This window comes from Schistocerca piceifrons, chromosome 7 (genome assembly GCF_021461385.2).
Source record: "Schistocerca piceifrons isolate TAMUIC-IGC-003096 chromosome 7, iqSchPice1.1, whole genome shotgun sequence".
NCBI classification, from domain to species: Eukaryota; Metazoa; Arthropoda; class Insecta; order Orthoptera; family Acrididae; genus Schistocerca; species Schistocerca piceifrons.
This window is the reverse complement of record NC_060144.1, coordinates 174,786,329-174,807,103: the sequence shown is the minus strand read 5'-3', so window position 1 is coordinate 174,807,103 and position 20,775 is coordinate 174,786,329. Positions and strand designations below refer to the sequence as shown.

General features: G+C 39.9%; 1 protein-coding gene across 2 annotated transcripts in view; it reads left to right on the top strand.

Moving 5' to 3' along the window:
* LOC124805206 (putative mediator of RNA polymerase II transcription subunit 26) overlaps nucleotides 1–20,775 on the top strand; it is a 289,089-nt gene that overhangs the window by 28,971 nt on the left and 239,343 nt on the right. For both annotated transcript variants that reach the window (XM_047265702.1, XM_047265703.1), the window contains 2 exons: nucleotides 7,368–7,580; nucleotides 19,196–19,330. In XM_047265702.1, the coding sequence (XP_047121658.1) occupies nucleotides 7,368–7,580; nucleotides 19,196–19,330 (348 nt within the window). The remainder of the gene's footprint in view (nucleotides 1–7,367; nucleotides 7,581–19,195; nucleotides 19,331–20,775) is intronic.

Genomic DNA, 20,775 nt, shown 5'->3' with positions numbered 1-20,775 from the left:
CTGTATGTCAGACTCCCACTAATCAGAACATGGTTTGATTTCCCAATCTTTAGCCTTCTTCTTCTTCTTCTTCTTCTTCTTCTTCTTCTTCCTCCTCCTCCTCCTCCTCCTCCTCCTTTTTAATGACTGTGTCTCAGATTACTATGTGCAGTAGTGTTAAATTGTGAATAGAAAATAGTGTGTGGTTGTCGATTCCGCCCACCTCCCTCCTCCAAACACCGCACACTCATACACAGTTATTTTATCTCTAGTTAAATCATTATGAATGGTGCATTCTCCCCAGAAATTTCAAATTCTCCTCTTTTGGAATCTTTATAGCCGAGAATTTTATCAGTTAAACAGATATATCATAATGGAGTGTGAAATTTTTACTGTGAAGACACAGTAATCCAGATTCTTGAAATTGTGGTAATTGCACTACTTTTTCACCACAATTTTTTTACATTAATTGCTAAACCAGTTTCAATCCATAATCATTATGTTCACATCAGTTTAGAAGAGATACGTGTAGTATTGTAACTCAAAGCAGTGCAGTATGATTAGAAATTATGAGCAAGAACAACTACATACAACATGAAAAGGCTATTACAGTTAAACCCTCTTTATACACTGTTTAGTGGATTGGCTCAAAACGTGTAAAATTCAGGAAAGTGTGAAGAACAGTTAAACCCTCTTTTTACACTGTTCAGTGGACTGACCCAAAACAAGTGTAAAATGCAGGAAAGCGTAAAGTAGAGGAAATCATAGGAAACATATCAAATGAAAATGAATAAATTACTCTGTCATTCTATTTTTATTGTTCAAAATATGAAATTAAAACAATTTAAATTTTGCCTATTTAAAAAAAAAAGAAATAATTAATTGTTTTTGCTTCCTTTCAACAGCAATTAGCTTCTCTTACCTCTCTTCCATATACAAAGCATCAAATGCATTATCTCCACCTGATGCACTACTGCTTGGCACAAATGGTTCTTCGTCATCATCTTCTTCACCTCTCTCTTCCCTTCTTCAAAATGTTGGCAATTATGCTATTTATTGTTGAAACTTCTGAACTGATGACAGAATCAACACAGACATACTCTTGAAACATAGCCTTAGACAAATAGTCTTTCAGTGTTTCCTGTGTGTTTTCTGTGAACTTAAATCCTGCTATCATGAAAAAGTTACAAGTAGTTAAAGGAGTCTCAGCCATCTATGCTGTGGCTATATAACGCAGGGCGTCCAAAAGTGATATGGTTGTAGATTTTGGGTCCATGCCATTATTGTGCATAAGTACAGTCTTCTGGACATGCATTTTTCTAACTAATACTTTTGGTTTTTAAATTTACACATCACCAAAGGAGGTAATTTTTCAGACCCATTAGCATCGAGCATAAGTAAAATGGCTATCCTCTGCTTACTCAGTTTCCCACCGTGGTATTTCTTACTTTTAAATCATAGTCTAACTTGGTTACATGTTATAAAAAAAGATCAATTTCATGAACATTAAAAATATTTTTTATATCAAAACGTTAAAATATATTTTTTGTAAGATAACCTTTAAAGATATTTTGCTGTTATTTTTTCCATTGGCCCACAGTTCCACTACCAACACTTGGGTTTCATCACACAGATGGTTGTAAATAATGTTATGACGAGTTTTAAATCAATCATTCGATGCTGTGAGGTTGGTGATCCCCATCTGTGCAGCGAAATTAAGTGCCTTTTCTCTCAGAGTGTTGCACTCAAGTAGAGTCTCTAGTGCTCTTGTGCTAACAAATCATTCTGCAGTGAGTTTATCCAAATGAGCACATGCTGATGATTGAATGTATTTACACGTTTTGCCATGGAACTGGACTGTCTTGCATTGGTGTCAATGTTGGGCTGATTTTTCAGTTATATTAATTGTGGAAGCAGAAAGTCCTAGGTCCTTCTCTAATTGAACTTGCAATCGAAATGCAAGTCTACGTGTTGTAGAATGTTCATTTTTCCTTCCACAGAACTACAGTTCCTATCTTTTCTAATCTTCACTCATAGGCAACGATCAAGTTACTACACAACCTGACTTTTACATTTGTGCTGGTGTGCTTTTTTTTGGAATCATAGAATTACAGTCCCCTTGTTGCGTTCAAAGAAGTAGTCAGCATATGGAAAAGGTAGAATATTAAATTTTACAGGGTGTATACACCCCGGGACAGCTGGAAAAAACACAGGAACTTTTCCATCCAAGAATTTTTTAGAATTCTGGGAATTTTTCATTGTTTTTGTTTGCAGTTAAATTTTTGTAATTTTGACTGGTAGGAACTGATTACTATTGTAAAGAATTTTGCTTTAGCACGCTACTGCAGAATGATACTACAGCAATAAAACCTAAACAAGAGAGAAACAACAAAATAAAACTTAAATTGCAAAAAAGTGCACCATTTGCAACAACAAAACACAGTGCACACACAGGTGTTTGCCGACAGCAAAATGTGTCAAACACTGTGCAATACTTTCTAACAACAAAATGCTTTCAATGCGTCTTTCTCATGGGCATTATTTTGATGACCACGACAGCACTGCTTTTTGCATTTTTAACACACCTCAGGAAAATATTGTGAATGACGATTTGAGAAGTATTACTTTCAAAATAAATTCCTTCTACACAAGATGAATTATGTTATGTAGGAGAATGTGTAATGGCGTTCTTAAATCACAAAGCATTGAACTGTCATTCAAAACTTAACACTGAGGACCAACCACGTAGAAAAATTTCAGTCACAGAAGACCAGCCATGTATGCCATTATTTAAAATTTTACTGGCACGTTTGCGTCTGATGTACGAGGCCTGTTCAAATTCTGGAACTTCGTCCATAAAATTTTTCCTTGCTTACCTTCTATTGCATGGTCTCTTTTGAAACACTCCCCTCCGCAAGTAATACACCACTCCCAATGTCATTTCCACTTCCAGAAGCAGTCTCAGTACACCTTTTGTTGGATCACGCGGAGTGCTGTCCGCAAATTTTCTTTTATCTTGTGTGTCGTTGCTAATCTTCGTCCATTCGATGGGTTTTCAACTTTGGAAATAAAAAAAAGGTTTGCAGGTGTCAGGTCTGGAGAGTACGAAGGATGAGACAACACAATGATTTTACTTTTTATGCAATAGTCATGGACCAACAGGGATGAATGTGCAGGTGCGTTATTGTGATGTGGGAGCCATGAATTGTCTCAGCACATTTCAGGCCGTTTCCTTCTCACACTTTCACGCAGGCATCGCAACACGTCCCAATAGTACCATCGATTAACAGTTTGTCCCTGTGCCACAAATTCGTTATGAACTAATCCTTCAAAGTCAAAGAAAATTATCAGCATGGCTTTGACATTTGACCTGACCTGATGAGGTTTTTTTGGACTTGGAGAACCTTTCCAAATCCATTGTGGAGACTGAACCTTGGTCTCAACATTATAGCTATAGACCCACATCTCGTCACCAGTTATGATTCTCTTAAGGAGCATCTCGTTCTCATTTGCGCAGTCCAAAAGCCATTCACAGATTGCGAGACGAATATCTATCTGGTCTTGACTTGAGTGTGGGACGAACTTGGCAGCAATATGATGCATTCCAAGATGCTGTGTCAGGATTTCATGACGTAATTCACTGAAATGTTACATTCTTCTGCAATTTCTCCGACAGTCAGTATTCAATTGCACGCACAATTTTATTAACATCCCTGACCTGAGCATCATTGGTAGACGCTGAAGGGCATCCTGAATGAGGGTCATCTATAACTTCTGTCTGGACATTTTTAAACCGTGTGAACCATTCATAACACCAATTAAGACTTAAGCACTCATCACTGTAGGGTTCCTGCATCATTTGGTGTGTGTCTGTAAAGGTTTTCTTGAGTTTCACATAAAATTTAATGCAGATGCATTGCACTTCTGACTCTGACATTTTGAAATTCATGAACTGTGCAATACAACTTTCTACTCACTACATCACTGAACAATAGCTAACAGACATACAACAGTGAAACTTCCAGCTTTTACACATTAAACACAGGAGTTTGCAGGTATGCTAACCGCATTTCGCTCCAAATAACCATTGGTGCGAAATGACAAATGTTCTGGAGTTTTTTGGACTGGTCTTATATCTTAGAGGGTAACACACACTAAGAAAGACCAAGTTTCAAGGTTAGTTTTTCATATTTTTTTTAGTTCTTTCAAGGATTAAAAATTATGCAACAACAGTGGGAAGAATTATAATTATTCTGAGAGAGAGGGGGGAAAGTGAGTTCCTGAGCAATTTCACTCGCAATTGATGTTTCTATGGAAAAGTCAAAGTGCTGGGCAGAACATAGTTGTATCCAGCCAGGTGGCTTATGAAATGTTTGGTGCACGGCAGTGAAAATTATAATTGTGCTTGTCAGAAATATTCAGCCACTATCATTTAAGCTGTGACGTGAAAGCTTAGCTTTTCTTGTAGTTATACTGTATGCTGTATGTATATTAAGTTAAACCGTTAACTTTTCCTATATGTGTATTCACACTACTTAATGATATTGTTATTGGTTGATTACATCACATGTCCTATAGTCCTGAGTTTCTGCTGTCAGTGGCTGGCAGGATTCACATGTTATGAACTATAATTGGCTGACAGAAGTGCATCAGAATCTCGATTTTAGTGCGATTTTTGGTGGGATTTGTATTTATACTTCCGTAATTTGAGAATATGTATTGTAAATGTTATGGCACATCAAAGACGTTTCCAAAATGCCTTGTGTGTTGCTGGGTTTGTTTCCTGAAGTGTCGGAAAGTTATGTGGTGTTGTATAAAACCTTCACCATTCAAGGGATTGATAAATTTTACAGCTCTGAGGGAAAGTATGTTGTCACTTAACACGGAAAATGTGTACTTCCATAAGGAGTATAGGGTATTTTCACCCAAGAAAAAGTGTGTTTTTAACCGGGAATTTTTTTGTTGTCCACACATACACTCTGTTTCACTAACTACTGTTCGTGATGTTTAATTGTATGGCGCATTTTGTTTCAGAATCTTTAATTAAATATACAGTAATCATTTTTATATTTTTTAACGACAAGAAGACTTCTTGCCTAGTTCTTTTTATGACAGTGCTGGCGTGATTCAGAACATCTGCTGTTGACTGTGTTCTTTTTACAGTTGCAGCAACTTAAACAACCTGACGGTAATGACTCTAGTAGCAACCTTTGTTCTGCTCATTGTATGCTGTTACAGCATCTTTAATTTAAATCAGTCATTTATACAAATAAACACCACTTTTGAAGACAGCCATCTGTATAATGGGCTTTCATGAATCATTGTTACTTCCAAGTGAAATATGCCAATCCGTACTAGGGACGCAGCCTTGGGTCGATACAACCTAATGTCAGACGTCAACATTCCTCCTCAAGATGCTCCACAACATGACGACAATTTCCACCCTCTTTCTTGCCCAGGACATTTTTGAGCCGAGTGACCTCCTTGTCAGCAACAAGCTGTAGATTTTGTGGCTATTGTTCTCTGTTTATAGAGAGTGCCAACTTAAGTGTTTTAACCAATATTGTGTTAACAGTTTCATTTACCATAATTTTACAATGATTATCAATAATAAGTCTCATATTACAACATGAATATCTTTTTAATGCGGTTTCACGAAAGACTTTTGCTTCTGTGTTTTATTTTCACCATTGGAGGTGATCAGAAAGAAGAAGGGAACATGCATTTGTGTGTGTTAGCATTTGACCACTGCTTTCATGATAATCACAAAGGCAGTGGCTGAGTGATGACACACACAAATGCACGTGGGTTTCTCTTTTCATTCTGATCATGTCGAGTGGTGTAAATAAAACATGGAAGCAAAAGTCTTTCGTGAAACCACATTAAAAAGATACTAGTGTTATAATGTGAGACTTACTATTGATAATAATTATAAAATTATGGTCAGTAAAACTTGTAACACAATATTGATTAAAACAGTAAAGTTGGCAGTCTTCATAATCAGAGAACAGTAGGCACTAAAATGTACAGCTTTTTGCTGAAAAGGAGGCCACAAAGCTCAGGGATTTCTTGGGGGTGAGAAAGAGGGCAGAAATTGTCATCATGTTACAGAGTATCTGAAGCAGAAATATTTACGTCTGACATCCAGTTGCACAAATCTAAGACTGCATGTATAGTACAGATGAGCATGTTTCTCATAGAAGTAACAACGATTTGTGAAAGTCCATTAGAGAAACGGTAGTCTTTAAAAGCGGTGTTTATTTGTATAAATGACTGTGAAATTAAATTAAAACTGTTGTAATACAATGCAATGAGTGGAAGGAAGGCTGCTACTAGAATCACTACTGTTTGATTATTGTTATCATTAAAGCAGTGACTCAGAATACTTTCCTACCTTTCCAAACACTGCAAACCTATAATACAGATGGTCGTGACCCAACACGATGACAGTGAAATCTTGCTTACCGCGCTGAGGCTATGTTACATGATCACTAACTTTGCGCATAGTCTATGTTTTCTGCTTTGTTCCAGGGCTGACTTTGAGTAGGAATACAATGCACTTTTTTGCAAAAATCTATTTTGCAAATAAGTGTTATAGGTTCTGAAATGTCAAAGAAAATTTAAAATGGGGAAAAGTTGCAACATGGAATCATTAATGGCAGGAAAGCATTGCATTGAGAGAATAGGTCTGCTGTTGGGACCTGCAAAAACGAGTGTAAAAAGTATGAAAAGGTAAAATACAGTCAAGTGAAAACGAGATTTTACTGTATGCGAAAAGCGTTCCTGCCTCAACAGAGTTGTGTAGCAAAACGTAAAATCTCTGCAAAGATTTGCTGTGTCAAAAAATGCAAAAAATGAAGTATTTAATAAAACTGAGGAACAAACATGTGCATGTCTGATGCTGGGGATAGAGGGGGGGGGGGGTGATGGAGCAGCGTATGCATAATATGCACCAGCCATGTCACAAGTAGTTGCAGAAGCTTAACCACAAGATGTCACTTGCTGCATACACCATTTGCTAACACTTGTGTGACTCTGTTAAATGTAATTTGCTGAACTTGTCATATGTATCTGATTTGTGAATGCTATTTTCGTTCAGTGCAACAATATTTACTTATAAATAGCAATGCTCTTATGCCCAGTTTAAAAGTATTTCATATGGTTGAAAAGAAAGGAAGAAAGAGAAAGAAATACCATACTGTTTATTTCCTAAGACCTGTAAGATAAACTGAGTATTCTAACACAGCTGTGAATATTATAGATTCTTTAGTGTGTCATATTAAGGATAGTAGTTGTGTAACTTCGTGAACATGCAGTTTTGTGCAATTTATGCTTAGGCACCTATTTTTCGTATGTCCTAATATTGTGTGAACATTGGCTGTTTGCAGAGCCTCGTAACAGACCTGAACAGTTTACTGGCGGATGGTGAATGGTCAAGGGAGGAAAAAGTAGCTCTTGAAAGCCAGCTGGTTCTGGCAACTCAAGGGCCTGTTTGCACTGATCCATCGCCAGCCAACTTCCTCGTTGAGAACTGGATGCAATACCACCGCCAGCCACTCAACACAGAGTCTGTGAAGCGTTGTGCCCGTCGCTACTCTCAGGTAAGAGCTTTGAGCAGCTGGATTTGATAATGATCAGTGTAGAAATATATCGCACTAAGTAACTGAAATACCATTAGTAGATTTCCACCCACACACAGTGTTTTCACAGGGCCAGTCAGGAGGAAAATATAATGGCATGGAACATTTGAAATAGAAAACAAAACATCATGTCTTTACATCTGAGCTGTTTTTGTACGCAACTGTTTCCCACTGTTGGAGTTAGAAATACTAAAAGTGAAAGCAAAATAACAGGTCAATACTTGTTTTATTAAAGACTCACTTTAGCAGTTCTTTGGCAGCTTGTGTATAAGGAGCGTTCAAAAAGAAACGAGCCGGAGGCATAATTACAGAAACCGGTACCTGTATGTTAGAAGTATTGACCCTGGCTGTTGAGACACAAGTCCCACTGTGACACAAGGCGGCGAATGGCATCTCAAAATTCCAGGGGCTGCGATGTTAACCAGTTTCACTTATACAGCTGGATGTCGTCGTCCGAGGTGAATCGTTTGCCCCTCAGAGCCTTTTTAAGGGGACCAAAAATGGCGTAATTACTGGAAGAGAGGTCCGGACTGTATGGAGGGTGGCCGAGAAGATCCCATTTGAATTTCTGCAGTAGTGCCGCGACTGTGTTCGCTGTATGAGGCATTGCATTGCCGTGAAGCAGAATGACCCCACATGTAAAGATTGCCTGTTCGTTTTGATTTGATCGCTTGACTAAGGGTGGTCAACGTTCGCGAGTAATGCTGGGCATTCACTGTTGTCTTGTACTGCAGGAAGTGAATCAGAAGGGGGCCATTTTGGACAAAGACAAATGCCAGCATAGGGGCAAATGATTCACCTTTGGCGATAATGTCCAGCTGTATGTGCGGAACTGGTTAACATTGGAACCCCGGGAGTTTTACGAGACAGCCATTCATCGCCTTGTGTCACAGTGGGACAAGTGTCTCAACAGCCAGGGTCAATACTTCTAACATACAGGTACTGGTTTCTTTAATTATGCTTCCAGCTTGTTTCTTTTTGATCACCCCTTATAGACAGATACTGTATTGCTAATTGGAGCTGGTGTATTCATTTTGTTTATTATATACACAAGGATTAAAAATATGAACAGGAAATTCTCATGATGTTTGTACTTTTCGCTATTATATTTCAGTCTTAAACCAAACCCAGAAACAATAATCATTTTTTTAATCAGTCTACTGACTGGTTTGATGCGGCCCTTCCGGTTTTCCCACAGTCCATGTTTCACTACCATACAATGCTGTACTCCAGACGTACATCCTCAGAAATTTCTTCCTCAAACTAAGGCCAGTATTTGATATTAGTAGACTTCTCTTGGCCAGAAATGCCTTTTTGCCATAGCGATTCTGCTTTTGATGTCCTCCTTGCTCCGTCCGTCATTGGTTATTTTACTGCCTAGGTAGCAGAATTCCTTAACTTCATTGACTTTGTGACCATCAATCCTGATGTTAAGTTTCTCGCTGTTCTCATTTCTACTACTTCTCATTACCTTCGTCTTTCTCCGATATACTCTCAAACCATACTGTGTACTCATTAGACTGTTCATTCTGTTCAGCAGATCATTTAATTCTTCTTCACTTTCACTCAGGATAGCAATGTCATCAGCGAATCGTATCATTGATATCCTTTCACCTTGTTTTTTAATTCCAGTCCTGAACCTTTCTTTTATTTCCATCATTGCTTCCTCGATGTACAGATTGAAGAGTAGGGGCGAAAGGCTACAGCCTTGTCTTGCACCCTTCTTAATACGAGCACTTCGTTCTTGATTGTCCACTCTTTATTATTCCCTCTTGGTTGTTGTACATATTGTGTATGACCCGTCTCTCCCTATAGCTTACCCCTACTTTTTTCAGAATCTCGAACAGCTTGCACCATTTTATATTGTCGAACGCTTTTTCCAGGTCGACAAATCCTATGAAAGTGTCCTGATTTTTCTTTAGCCTTGCTTCCATTACTAGCCGTAACGTCAGAATTGCCTCTCTCGTCCCTTTACTTTTCCTAAAGCCAAACTGATCGTCACCTAGTGCATTTTCAATTTTCTTTTCCATTCTTCTGTATATTATTCTTGTAAGCAGCTTCGATGCATGAGCTGTTAAGCTGATTGTGCGATAATTCTCGCACTTGTCAGCTCTTGCCGTCTTCGGAATTGTGTGGATGATGCTTTTCCGAAAGTCAGATGGTATATCGCCAGACTCATATATTCTACACACCAACGTGAATAGTCGTTTTGTTGCCACTTCCCAAATTCTGATGGAATGTTATCTATCCCTTCTGCCTTATTTGACCATAAGTCCTCCAAAGCTCTTTTAAATTCCGATACTAATACTGGATCCCCTATCTCTTCTAAATCGACTGCTGTTTCTTGTTCTATCACATCAGACAAATCTTCACCCTCATAGAGGCTTTCAATGTATTCTTTTCACCTATCTGCTCTCTCCTGCATTTTAACAGTGGAATTCCCGTTGCATTCTTAATGTTACCACCGTTGCTTTTAATGTCTCCAAAGGTTGTTTTGACTTTCCTGTATGCTGAGTCTGTCCTTCCGACAATCATATCTTTTTCGATGTCTTCACATTTTTCCTGCAGCCATTTTGTCTTAGCTTCCCTGCACTACCTATTTATTGCATTCCTCAGCGACTTGTATTTCTGTATTCCTGAATTTCCTGAAACATACCGAGCGAGGTGGCGCGGTGGTTAGACACTGGACTCGCATTCGGGAGGACGACGGTTCAATCCCGCGTCTGGCTATCCTGATTTAGGTTTTCCGTGATTTCCCTAAATCACTCCAGGCAAATGCCGGCATGGTTCCTCTGAAAGGGCACGGCCGACTTCCTTCCCCATCCTTCTCTAATCCGATGAGACCGATGACCTCGCTGTCTGGTCTCCTTCCCCAAACAACCCAACCCGAAACATGTTTGTACTTCTTCCTTTCATCAATCAACTGAAGTATTTCTTCTGTTACCCTTGGTTTCTTCACAGCTACCTTCTTTGTAACTATGTTTTCCTTCCCAACTTCTGTGATGGCCCTTTTTAGAGATGTCCATTCCTCTTCAACTGTACTGCCTACTGCGCTATTCCTTATTGCTGTATCTATAGCGTTAGAGAACTTCAAACGTATCTCATCATTCCTTAGTACTTCCGTATCCCACTTCTTTGCGTATTGATTCTTCCTGACTAATGTCTTGAACTTCAGCCTACTCTTTATCACTACTATATTGTGATCTGAGTCTCTATCTGCTCCTGGGTACGCCTTACAATCCAGTATCTGATTCCGGAATCTCTGTCTGACGATAATGTAATCTAATTGAAATCTTCCCGTATCTCCCGGCCTTTTCCAAGTATACCTCCTCCTCTTGTGATTCTTGAACAGGGTATTCGCTATTACTAGCTGAAACTTGTTACAGAACTCAATTAGTCTTTCTCCTCTTTCATTCCTTGTCCCAAGCCCATATTCTCCTGTAACCTTTTCTTCTACTCCTTCCCCTACAACTGCATTCCAGTCGCCCATGACTATTAGATTTTCGTCCCCCTTTACATACTGCATTACCCTTTCAATATCCTCATACACTTTCTCTATCTGTTCATCTTCAGCTTGCGATGTCGGCATGTATACCTGAACTATCGTTGTCGGTGTTGGTCTGCTGTCGATTCTGATTAGAAGAACCCGGTCACTGAACTGTTCACAGTAACACACCCTCTGCCCTACCTTCCTATTCATAACGAATCTTACACCTGTTATACCATTTTCTGCTGCTGTTGATATTACCTGATACTCATCTGACCAGAAATCCTTGTCTTCCTTCCACTTCACTTCACTGACCCCTACTATATCTAGATTGAGCCTTTGCATTTCCCTTTTCAGATTTTCTTGTTTCCCTACTACATTCAAGCTTCTGGCATTCCACGCCCCGACTCGTAAAACGTTATCTTTTCGTTGATTATTCAATCTTTTTCTCATGGTAACCTCCCCCTTGGCAGTCCCCTCCCGGAGATCCGAATGGGGGACTATTCCGGAATCTTTTGCCAATGGAGAGATCATCATAACACTTCTTCAACTACAGGTCACATGTCCTGTGGATACACGTTACGTGTCTTTAATGCAGTGGTTTTCACTGCCTTCTGCATCCTCATGTCGTTGATCATTGCTGATTCTTCCGCCTTTAGGGGCAATTTCCCACCCCTAGGACAAGAGAGTGCCCAGAACCTCTATCTGCTCCTCCGCCCTCTTTGACAAGGCCGTTGACAGAATGAGGCTGACTTCTTATGGTGGAAGTCTTCGGCCCCTAATGCTGATTATTTATCAAAATTTGGGCAGTGGCGGGGATCGAACCCGGGACCGAAGACGTTTTGATTATGAATCAAAGACGCTACCCCTAGACCACAATAATCTAGTGCAGAAAATTAGGGTGGTGTTGGTGATCATGCAAGAGCTATGAAGTAAGTAGTTCAGTTGGGTGCTAGATAGGTTTAAATAAAGAGCTGTAACGCTGTTCTCCCCCCCATGAACCATGGACCTTGCCGTTGGTGGGGAGGCTTGCGTGCCTCAACGATACAGATAGCCGTACCGTAGGTGCAAATACAACGGAGTGGTATCTGTTGAGAGGCCAGACAAACGTGTGGTTCCTGAAGAGGGGCAGCAGCCTTTCCAGTAGTTGCAGGGGCAACAGTCTGGATGATTGACTGATCTGGCCTTGTAACATTAACCAAAACGGCCTTGCTGTTGTGGTACTGCGAACGGCTGAAAGCAAGGGGAAACTACAGCCGTAATTTTTCCCGAGGGCATGCAGCTTTACTGTATGGTTAAATGATGATGACGTCCTCTTGGGTAAAATATTCCGGAGGTAAAATAGTCCCCCATTCGGATCTCTGGGCGGGGACTACTCAAGAGGATGTCGTTATCAGGAGAAAGAAAACTGGCATTCTACGGATCGGAGCGTGAAATGTCAGATCGCTTAATCGGGCAGGTAGGTTAGAAAATTTAAAAAGGGAAATGGATAGGTTAAAGTTAGATATAGTCGGAATTAGTGAAGTTCGGTGGCAGGAGGAACAAGACTTCTGGTCAGGTGAATACAGGGTTATAAATACAAAATCAAATAGGGGTAATGCAGGAGTAGGTTTAATAATGAATAAAAAAATAGGAGTGCAGGTAAGCTACTACAAACAGCATAGTGAACGTATTATAGTGGCCAAGATAGACACGAAGCCCACGCCCACTACAGTAGTACAAGTTTATATGCCAACTAGCTCTGCAGATGACGAAGAAATTAAAGAAATGTATGATGAGATAAAAGAAATTATTCAGGTAGTGAAGGGAGACGGAAATTTAATTGTCATGGGTGACTGGAATTTGACAGTAGGAAAAGGGAGAGAAGGAAACGTAGTAGGTGAATATGGATTGGGGCTAAGAAATGAAAGAGGAAGCCGTCTGTTAGAATTTTGCACAGAGCATAACTTGATCATAGCTAACACTTCGTTCAAGAATCATAAAAGAAGGTTGTATACATGGAAGAATCCTGGAGATACTAAAAGGTATCAGATAGATTATATAATGGTAAGACAGAGATTTAGGAACCAGGTTTTAAATTGTAGGACATTTCCAGGGGCAGATGTGGACTCTGACCACAATCTGTTGGTTATGAACTGTAGATTAAAACTGAAGAAATTGCAAAAAGGTGAGAATTTAAGGAGATGGGACCTGGATGAACTGAAAGAACCAGAGGTTGTACAGCGTTTCAGGGAGAGCATAAGGGAACAATTGACAGGAAGTGGGGAAATAAATACAGTAGAAGACGAATGGGTAGCTCTGAGGGATGAAGTAGTGAAGGCAGCAGAGGATCAAGTAGGTAAAAAGACGAGGGCTGGTAGAAATCCTTGGGTAACAGAAGAAATATTGAATTTAATTGATGAAAGGAGAAAATATAAAAATGCAGTAAATGAAGCAGGCAAAAAGGAATACAAACGTCTCAGAAATGAGATCGACAGGAAGTGCAAAATGGCTAAGCAGGCATGGCTAGAGGACAAATGTAAGGATGTAGAGGCTTATCTCACTAGGGGCAAGATAGATACTGCCTACAGGACAATTAAAGAGACCTTTGGAGAAAAGAGCGCCACTTGTATGAATATCAAGAGCTCAGATGGAAACCCAGTTCTAAGCAAAGAGAGGAAAGCAGAAAGGTGGAAGGAGGGTCTATACAAGGGCGATGTACTTGAGGACAATATTATGGAAATGGAAGAGGATGTAGATGAAGATGAAATGGGAGATACGATACTGCGTGAAGAGTTTGACAGAGCACTGAAAGACCAGAGTCGAAACAAGGCCCCGGGAGTAGACAACAATCCAATCGAACTACTGACGGCCTTGGGAGAGCCAGTCCTGACAAAACTCTACCATCTGGTGAGCAAGATGTTCGAGACAGACGAAATACCCTCAGACTTCAAGAAGAATATAATAATTCCAATCCCAAAGAAAGCAGGCGTTGACAGATGCGAAAATTACCGAACTGTCAGTTTAATAAGTCACGGCTGCAAAATACTAACACGAATTATTTACAGACGAATGGAAAAACTGGTAGAAGCCGATCTCGGGGAAGATCAGTTTGGATTCCATAGAAATGTTGGAACACGTGAGGCAATACTGACCTTACGACTTATCTTAGAAGAAAGATTAAGGAAAGGCAAACCTACGTTTCTAGCATTTGTAGACTGAGAGAAAGCTTTTGACAATGTTGACTGGAATGCTCTCTTTCAAATTCTAAAGGTGGCAGGGGTAAAATACAGGGAGCGAAAGGCTATTTACAATTTGTACAGAAACCAGATGGCAGTTATAAAAGTCACGGGGGCACAAAAGGGAAGCAGTGGTTGGGAAGGGAGTGAGACAGGGTTGTAGCCTATCCCCGATGTTATTCAATCTGTATATTGAGCAAGCAGTAAAGGAAACAAAAGAAAAATTTGGAGTAGGTATTAAAATCCAGGGAGAAGAAATAAAAACTTTGAGGTTCGCCGATGACATTGCAATTCTGTCAGAGACAGCAAAGGACTTGGAAGAGCAGTTGAACGGAATGGACAGTGTCTTGAAAGGAGGATATAAGATGAACATCAACAAAAGCAAAACAAGGATGATGGAATGTAGTTGAATTAAGTCGGGAGATGCTGAGGGAATTAGATTAGGAAATGAGACACTTAAAGTAGTAAAGGAGTTTTGCTATTTGGGGAGCAAAATAACTGATGATGGTCGAAGTAGAGAGGACATAAAATGTAGACTGGCAATGGCAAGGAAAGCGTTTCTGAAGAAGAGAAATTTGTTAACATCGAGTATAGATTTAAGTGTGAGGAAGTCCTTTCTGAAAGTATTTGTATGGAGTGTATCCATGTATGGAAGTGAAACGTGGACGACAAATAGTTTAGACAAGAAGAGAATAGAAGCTTTCGAAATGTGGTGCTACAGAAGAATGTTGAAGATTAGGTGGGTAGATCATGTAACTAATGAGGAGGTATTGAATAGAATTGGGGAGAAGAGAAGTTTGTGGTACAACTTGACCAGAAGAAGGGATCGGTTGGTAGGACATGTCCTGAGGCATCAAGGGATCACAAATTTAGTATTGGAGGGCAGCGTGGAGGGTAAAAATCGTAGAGGGAGACCAAGAGATGAATACACCAAGCAGATTCAGAAGGATGTAGGTTGCAGTAGATACTGGGAGATGAAGGAGCTTCCACAGGATAGTTTAGCATGGAGAGCTGCATCAAACCAGTCTCAGGACTGAAGACCACAACAACAGCAACAACAACCGCTGTTCTTCTGAAATATATAGGGTGGGCCAAGTGAAAGTGGTCCCGGAGAACAAGAGTTCCGCGGTACAAAGAAACACAACAAAGAGAAGGAAATACAGTACTAACCTGACTATGATAGGTGTTGAAAATGACCACTATTCATTTCTAGGCAATTTGGGTCCTGGTCAGCAAGTTGCTCATGGCAGATTGAAGCTGGACGCTGTAATTGCTGCAATCTCATCCAAAATGTTATGTTGCAGTTCTTGAAGACAATGGGGATTGTTGCAATACACCTTAGGCTCAAAGGCTAGCCATACAAAATAATCACACACTGACATATCTGGTGATCTGGGGATCAGTTAGTGTCGCAACCAGACTGAACTCTGCTGACAACTCTGTCAGGCTTGAAGATTGTGTAAATGTGCTCCAGGATTCGGCCAACTGTATGGCTCACGTGGCAGGTGTACACGTTGTGTTGTTATATGCATACATTCATGTTTAATCATATCCAGTCATCCAGGCTGTTTTTACTTTCCCCACCATGTATGTGGTCTCCGTTGTGTTACATGTAGATTCAGACCCTTGTTGCTAAAGATACTCCAGTAATATGGAGTTTGCAGGCATTGTAGATACCACACTCCTATAAGACTATTGTCTACAATAATTATACCAAAAAATTTATAATTGATACCATACTGTACATACATGACCTTGTTTGTAGCACTGCAGTTTGGTATATGTGCATAGCAGTATTATGATAGGGAAACGTTTGAACATTTACTTCAGTTTAGCTAAGATTGAACTCTCATGTCTCTTAATTGTTAAAAAGGTTGTTATCTAGAACCTGTATTTTGTTCAGAATTAGTTAGTAACTCTGGCATAATTTTTCTTTACCTGAAATATGAGAGTGAGTGTATGTACGTATGTATGACCAGGATCTCCTCCAAAACCCATGCATCACTTTCAAGCAAATTTGGTACAGAGACAGAAGGCCTCGAGAGTATCATCACAGTGGGGTTTATAAGGAGATACGGGCAAAAATGTGTTTTACCCAGCCTGTGGCTCCTAGGCTGCCCCACACAACAGGCACGTGGTGGGAACAGTAATATCCTGCCTTACAGATCTGTTTTGCAGTGCAGCCGTAGTCAGAGGCAAGAAACAACTTTTCCAGCTCCTGATGTGTAGGCTGCCCTGCATGACAGGTATGTTGTGTTGTAGTAGTATGGGCCTGCCTTATCGACCTGCTTTTCAGGATGGTCTGCATGTCAGGGGTGGGTGAGAGAGTTTATAAGCCCCTGACATATAGGCTGCTTGGCATGACAATCGTGTTTTGACAGTTGTAGTGGCCTGTTTCATAGACGTTGGAAAAGTAGTGAGAGGTATAGAGGAGGGGAGAGACATGGAGAGGGAGCTGGAGGTTATGGACAAGGACAGAGGGGGAGCAGGAGGGGTGGACAGAGAGAGGGGAGAAGGAAGGTATGGGGGGTCAGAAGTGAATGGACAGACAGAGGTGAGAAGGAGAGGAGGGACAGAGATAGGGGCGAGAGGAGGAGGAGGAGGGGAGGAGATGAATAGCATGTGTGGTGGGAAGAAGGAGGTGTCCTAGAAGGGGGCAGGAAGAGATTGATACAGACTAGGGGAGGATGAGATGGACAGTAATAGAAGGGGGGGGGGGGGGAGATGGACAGAAGAAATGAGGGAGGAAAAGGCGATGGACAGAGGTGGGTAGGGGGCTAGAGGAAATGGGCAGAGAGGTGGAGAGGAAGAGAATAGGCAGAGAGAGTTGGTGAGGAGATACGCAGAAAGAGGGGGAGGAGGAGTAGATGGGAAGTGAAGGGAGGGATAAAGATTTGGACAGAGAGAGAGGGGGGAAAGTGAGTTACGCTCGAAGAGACAGGGCGTAGGTGATGAACAGAGAGGGGGAGAGGAGGATGTGAAGAGACAGAGAGGGTGTGGAGGAGTAGATAGGGTATGGAGGAGTAGATAGACAGGTAGAGGTGGGAGGATGAAGTGGGCAGAGAGATGGGGGTGGAAGAGATGGATACAGTGAGGATGGGAGGGGAAGGGGGGGGGGGGACAAATACTTGTGCAGTATATGCATCAAATTTTTATGTGAATGAAGCCAAGAAAGGAGCATGTTTGAGTGATGACTCTAAAATTGTCTTCAGCTTCACCTGATAAGTTATGGAATATATCACATGAAATTTTTGTGAGCTGTAGTTAAAGTTTTGCTAAGTTTGACATACTCAGCAAATAATGACAGAGGATATTTCCCATTGTTCAATGTATTAATTTCTCCGCAGTCCCTACTGCAGTGATATGTAGGGACTGTAGTATATTCTTTGCATAAACTAGTTCTTGAAACTACATTACTAGCAGTACTTGAGGTATAGTTGGCATCTTCAAAGTGTCTGCAAGTTCAGGCTTTTCAGCATTTTCATATGACAAGTCACATGAGAGTCAAACAAACCTTTGACCATTCATGCCGTCCGTTGTATATGTTCAGTTTACCCTGACAGTCTGTGTGTTATGAGTGTCACACACTTGGCCAGTATCCTAGGACAGGTTGCAAGAATTTTTCATAAGTAATATTCGTTCTGGACTGGTTCCCACTTTTTCCCATCACCCTTCCAATGAACCAAAGTCTGCCTGCTTACAGCTGACCCTATGTGATCATTCCAATTAGTATCCCCATGGATAGTTACATCTATGTAATTGCATGAGTTGACTGATTCTGGTTGTGACTCATTGATATTGTAGTCATGGGGTACTATGTTTCTGTGTTTTGTGGTGTCCACTGTATTACATTTATGAATGTTTGGAGCAAGTGCCGGTGTTTGCAATACTTAGAAATCTTACCAAAATCTAATGGATATTTGTGCAACTTTTTGAGACATGTCCTTCATTATTGAAAGTTCCATCATTTGCAAAAAATATCAGGTTGTCATTAATATTGTTCTTACATATCCACTTCCATGAGCCACCACCAATTTTATGTCTATAATTGTTCATGACCCTTCATCCCAGATAAAATGCAGCATCCTCCTGTCAACAAATCCATAATCCACTCAAATTTCATTAGATACTCTATACAGCTGTACTTTTGTTGATACATGTTGCTGTAATCCTGAGTCACATGCTTTTCAGAAGTGAAAAAATATCATCTACATCATAAAATGTTGCAGCATCATAATATAACATATCGGAACGGTAAATACTTCTCACATGTGTGTGTAATGGGTTGTACACTAAGTGCATTTGCATTTGAGACACTACCCTCTCAGTTGAGTTCAACAGCAGGATATTGACCCCTGCGGACTTTATATTGAGTGTGAAATTATTTAGTGAAATTGGTGGAAACTAAAATTTTTGCTAAAAGGTTGAACACAAAATTAGTTTACATGTTATTATAATATATAATTTAATACTTAACTACATTTAAATACTTAACATACATTAAAAGTGATGGGTCTCGAATCTCTTTCTACTTTCGTGGCATATGTTGTGAGGCATTCACCTAACTTTTTTCAGGTTAATGTCAGATTTGATTCGTTTCTTAATTAAGTGTTCACCTGAGATAATACTCCCTATGGATTGTGTGATTTTAAAATAATATAAATAGATATTAGATTATGAAGTCAAGCTAACAACTTCCTCTTGTTGTTGTAACATACTATGAAGTGAAGTGCCTTTCAAATTAAGTCTCTGTTATGCAGTTGCCAGAATTAAGTCACAGTTCATCTCCTCCTTTCTGTTAAGTATTTTATCTTTAAAGAAAAGCTGCCAAGAAGTATATAAGGACCTAATTTTTGTTTGCTTGCCCTTAGGCTTCAATAAACCGGAAGAGGAAGCTGGAACAGCTCTCTAGTGCTCCTCAGCAGCCTGTTCTAGACTTTGTGAATAGGAGGAGGGCAAAGGCCCGTAACAGCATTGCTACTACAGGTGCTAAATTGCCAAAGAAGGTAAGTTGTGGTTCATTGCCTACACATAGTCAATATGTACAATCTAATTAAATGTGAAGAATGATGATAAGCACAGATCATTACCAACCTATTGTATTTCTCATGAACTTCAAAAGATATTTCACAGACCTAACATCACAGGACAGAAAGTTGTGTGAGGAGTCACAGTATCACTCGTGATTGTCTGTAGGCAAAGGTAATTACACACAGAAATTATTGCGTGTGATGAATTTTGCAAAAGGTGAATTGGTAGTTAAGGTACCCTATGTGATCCACTATGAGTTCAGTAGCTGCTTCATCATAAATTCATATGTAAGTAGCAAAAAAAGGAGATGAAGATTACTTATAGACATAGGATGGATCATCAACACAAATCTGATTAAAATGTTAAGCATATCCTAGCCAGTAGCACATCGGAACTGGTAGTCTTCAGTTAGAGTGTTGTAGTGATGGAAAATGGGGGGGGGATTTTGTGTAAGATAGTAATGATGGGACAGCTGACTGGTTTTGACAGCTGTTAGGTCAGTCAATTGTTTTTTCATACTCTCTTTTTTTTCCCAGTTGAATGAGACAACTGAATAAATCTAGTCTCTGGTATATGTATGTTTTCACTCACTTTCCAGGTTTGTGGTTTCACTTAATATGAGACAACCAATGCATTTCTATGATTGTTTTCACTCAGTTTCCAGGTTTGAGTGATTTCACTTACATTCCATGACTCTTTTACAGACCAATATTGTATCTTATGTCAAGGGGAGGCGAATAAGGAGGATATTTCTAAAAATGAAATATTTTCGAAATTTATGTAGTTAAATACAAATTTTTTTGCACCTTTGTCATTAAATATGAAATTTTTTGGTTGCTTTTGGAATGTTAATAAGTGGTGCTATATTATAAATTTAAGTAAATGAACAATTACTTTTCTATTTAGATTTACTGAAGCTCTCTCTCTCTCTCTCTCTCTCTCTCTCTCTCTCTCTCTCTCTCTCTCTCTCTCCCCCTCTCCCTCCCACCCTCCCACCCTCCCTCCCTCTCCCCCCCCCCTCCCCCCCCTTACTGGTTTGCACTCGTCACCATAATTCTATTTTGGTAAATTCTGAGGTAAAATGAACAGAAAGCATACAACATAAAAATTTTTAAACTGTTTGGTGACTTAATTATTTGCTTTTTAGCTTGGACTGTCACTTGTCGGGATTTTTTTCCCTGAGAAATATTTGTCATCATTCATAATGTGTTTTTTTAAATCAATTTCTTTAAGAAAGTAGTTTCTTAATTTGGATCATCTTTGCAGGTACTGTATACCACATTGGTTTTATCTGGAGGGTAATTTTTTATCTAGGACAAAGTTCCCTATTAAAGTAATGCCTATTCATAATCATGAATTAAAAACTGAACTTAAAGCTACTTACTGGCATTCAGTAGAAAGCACACATCGAAACGGCAGT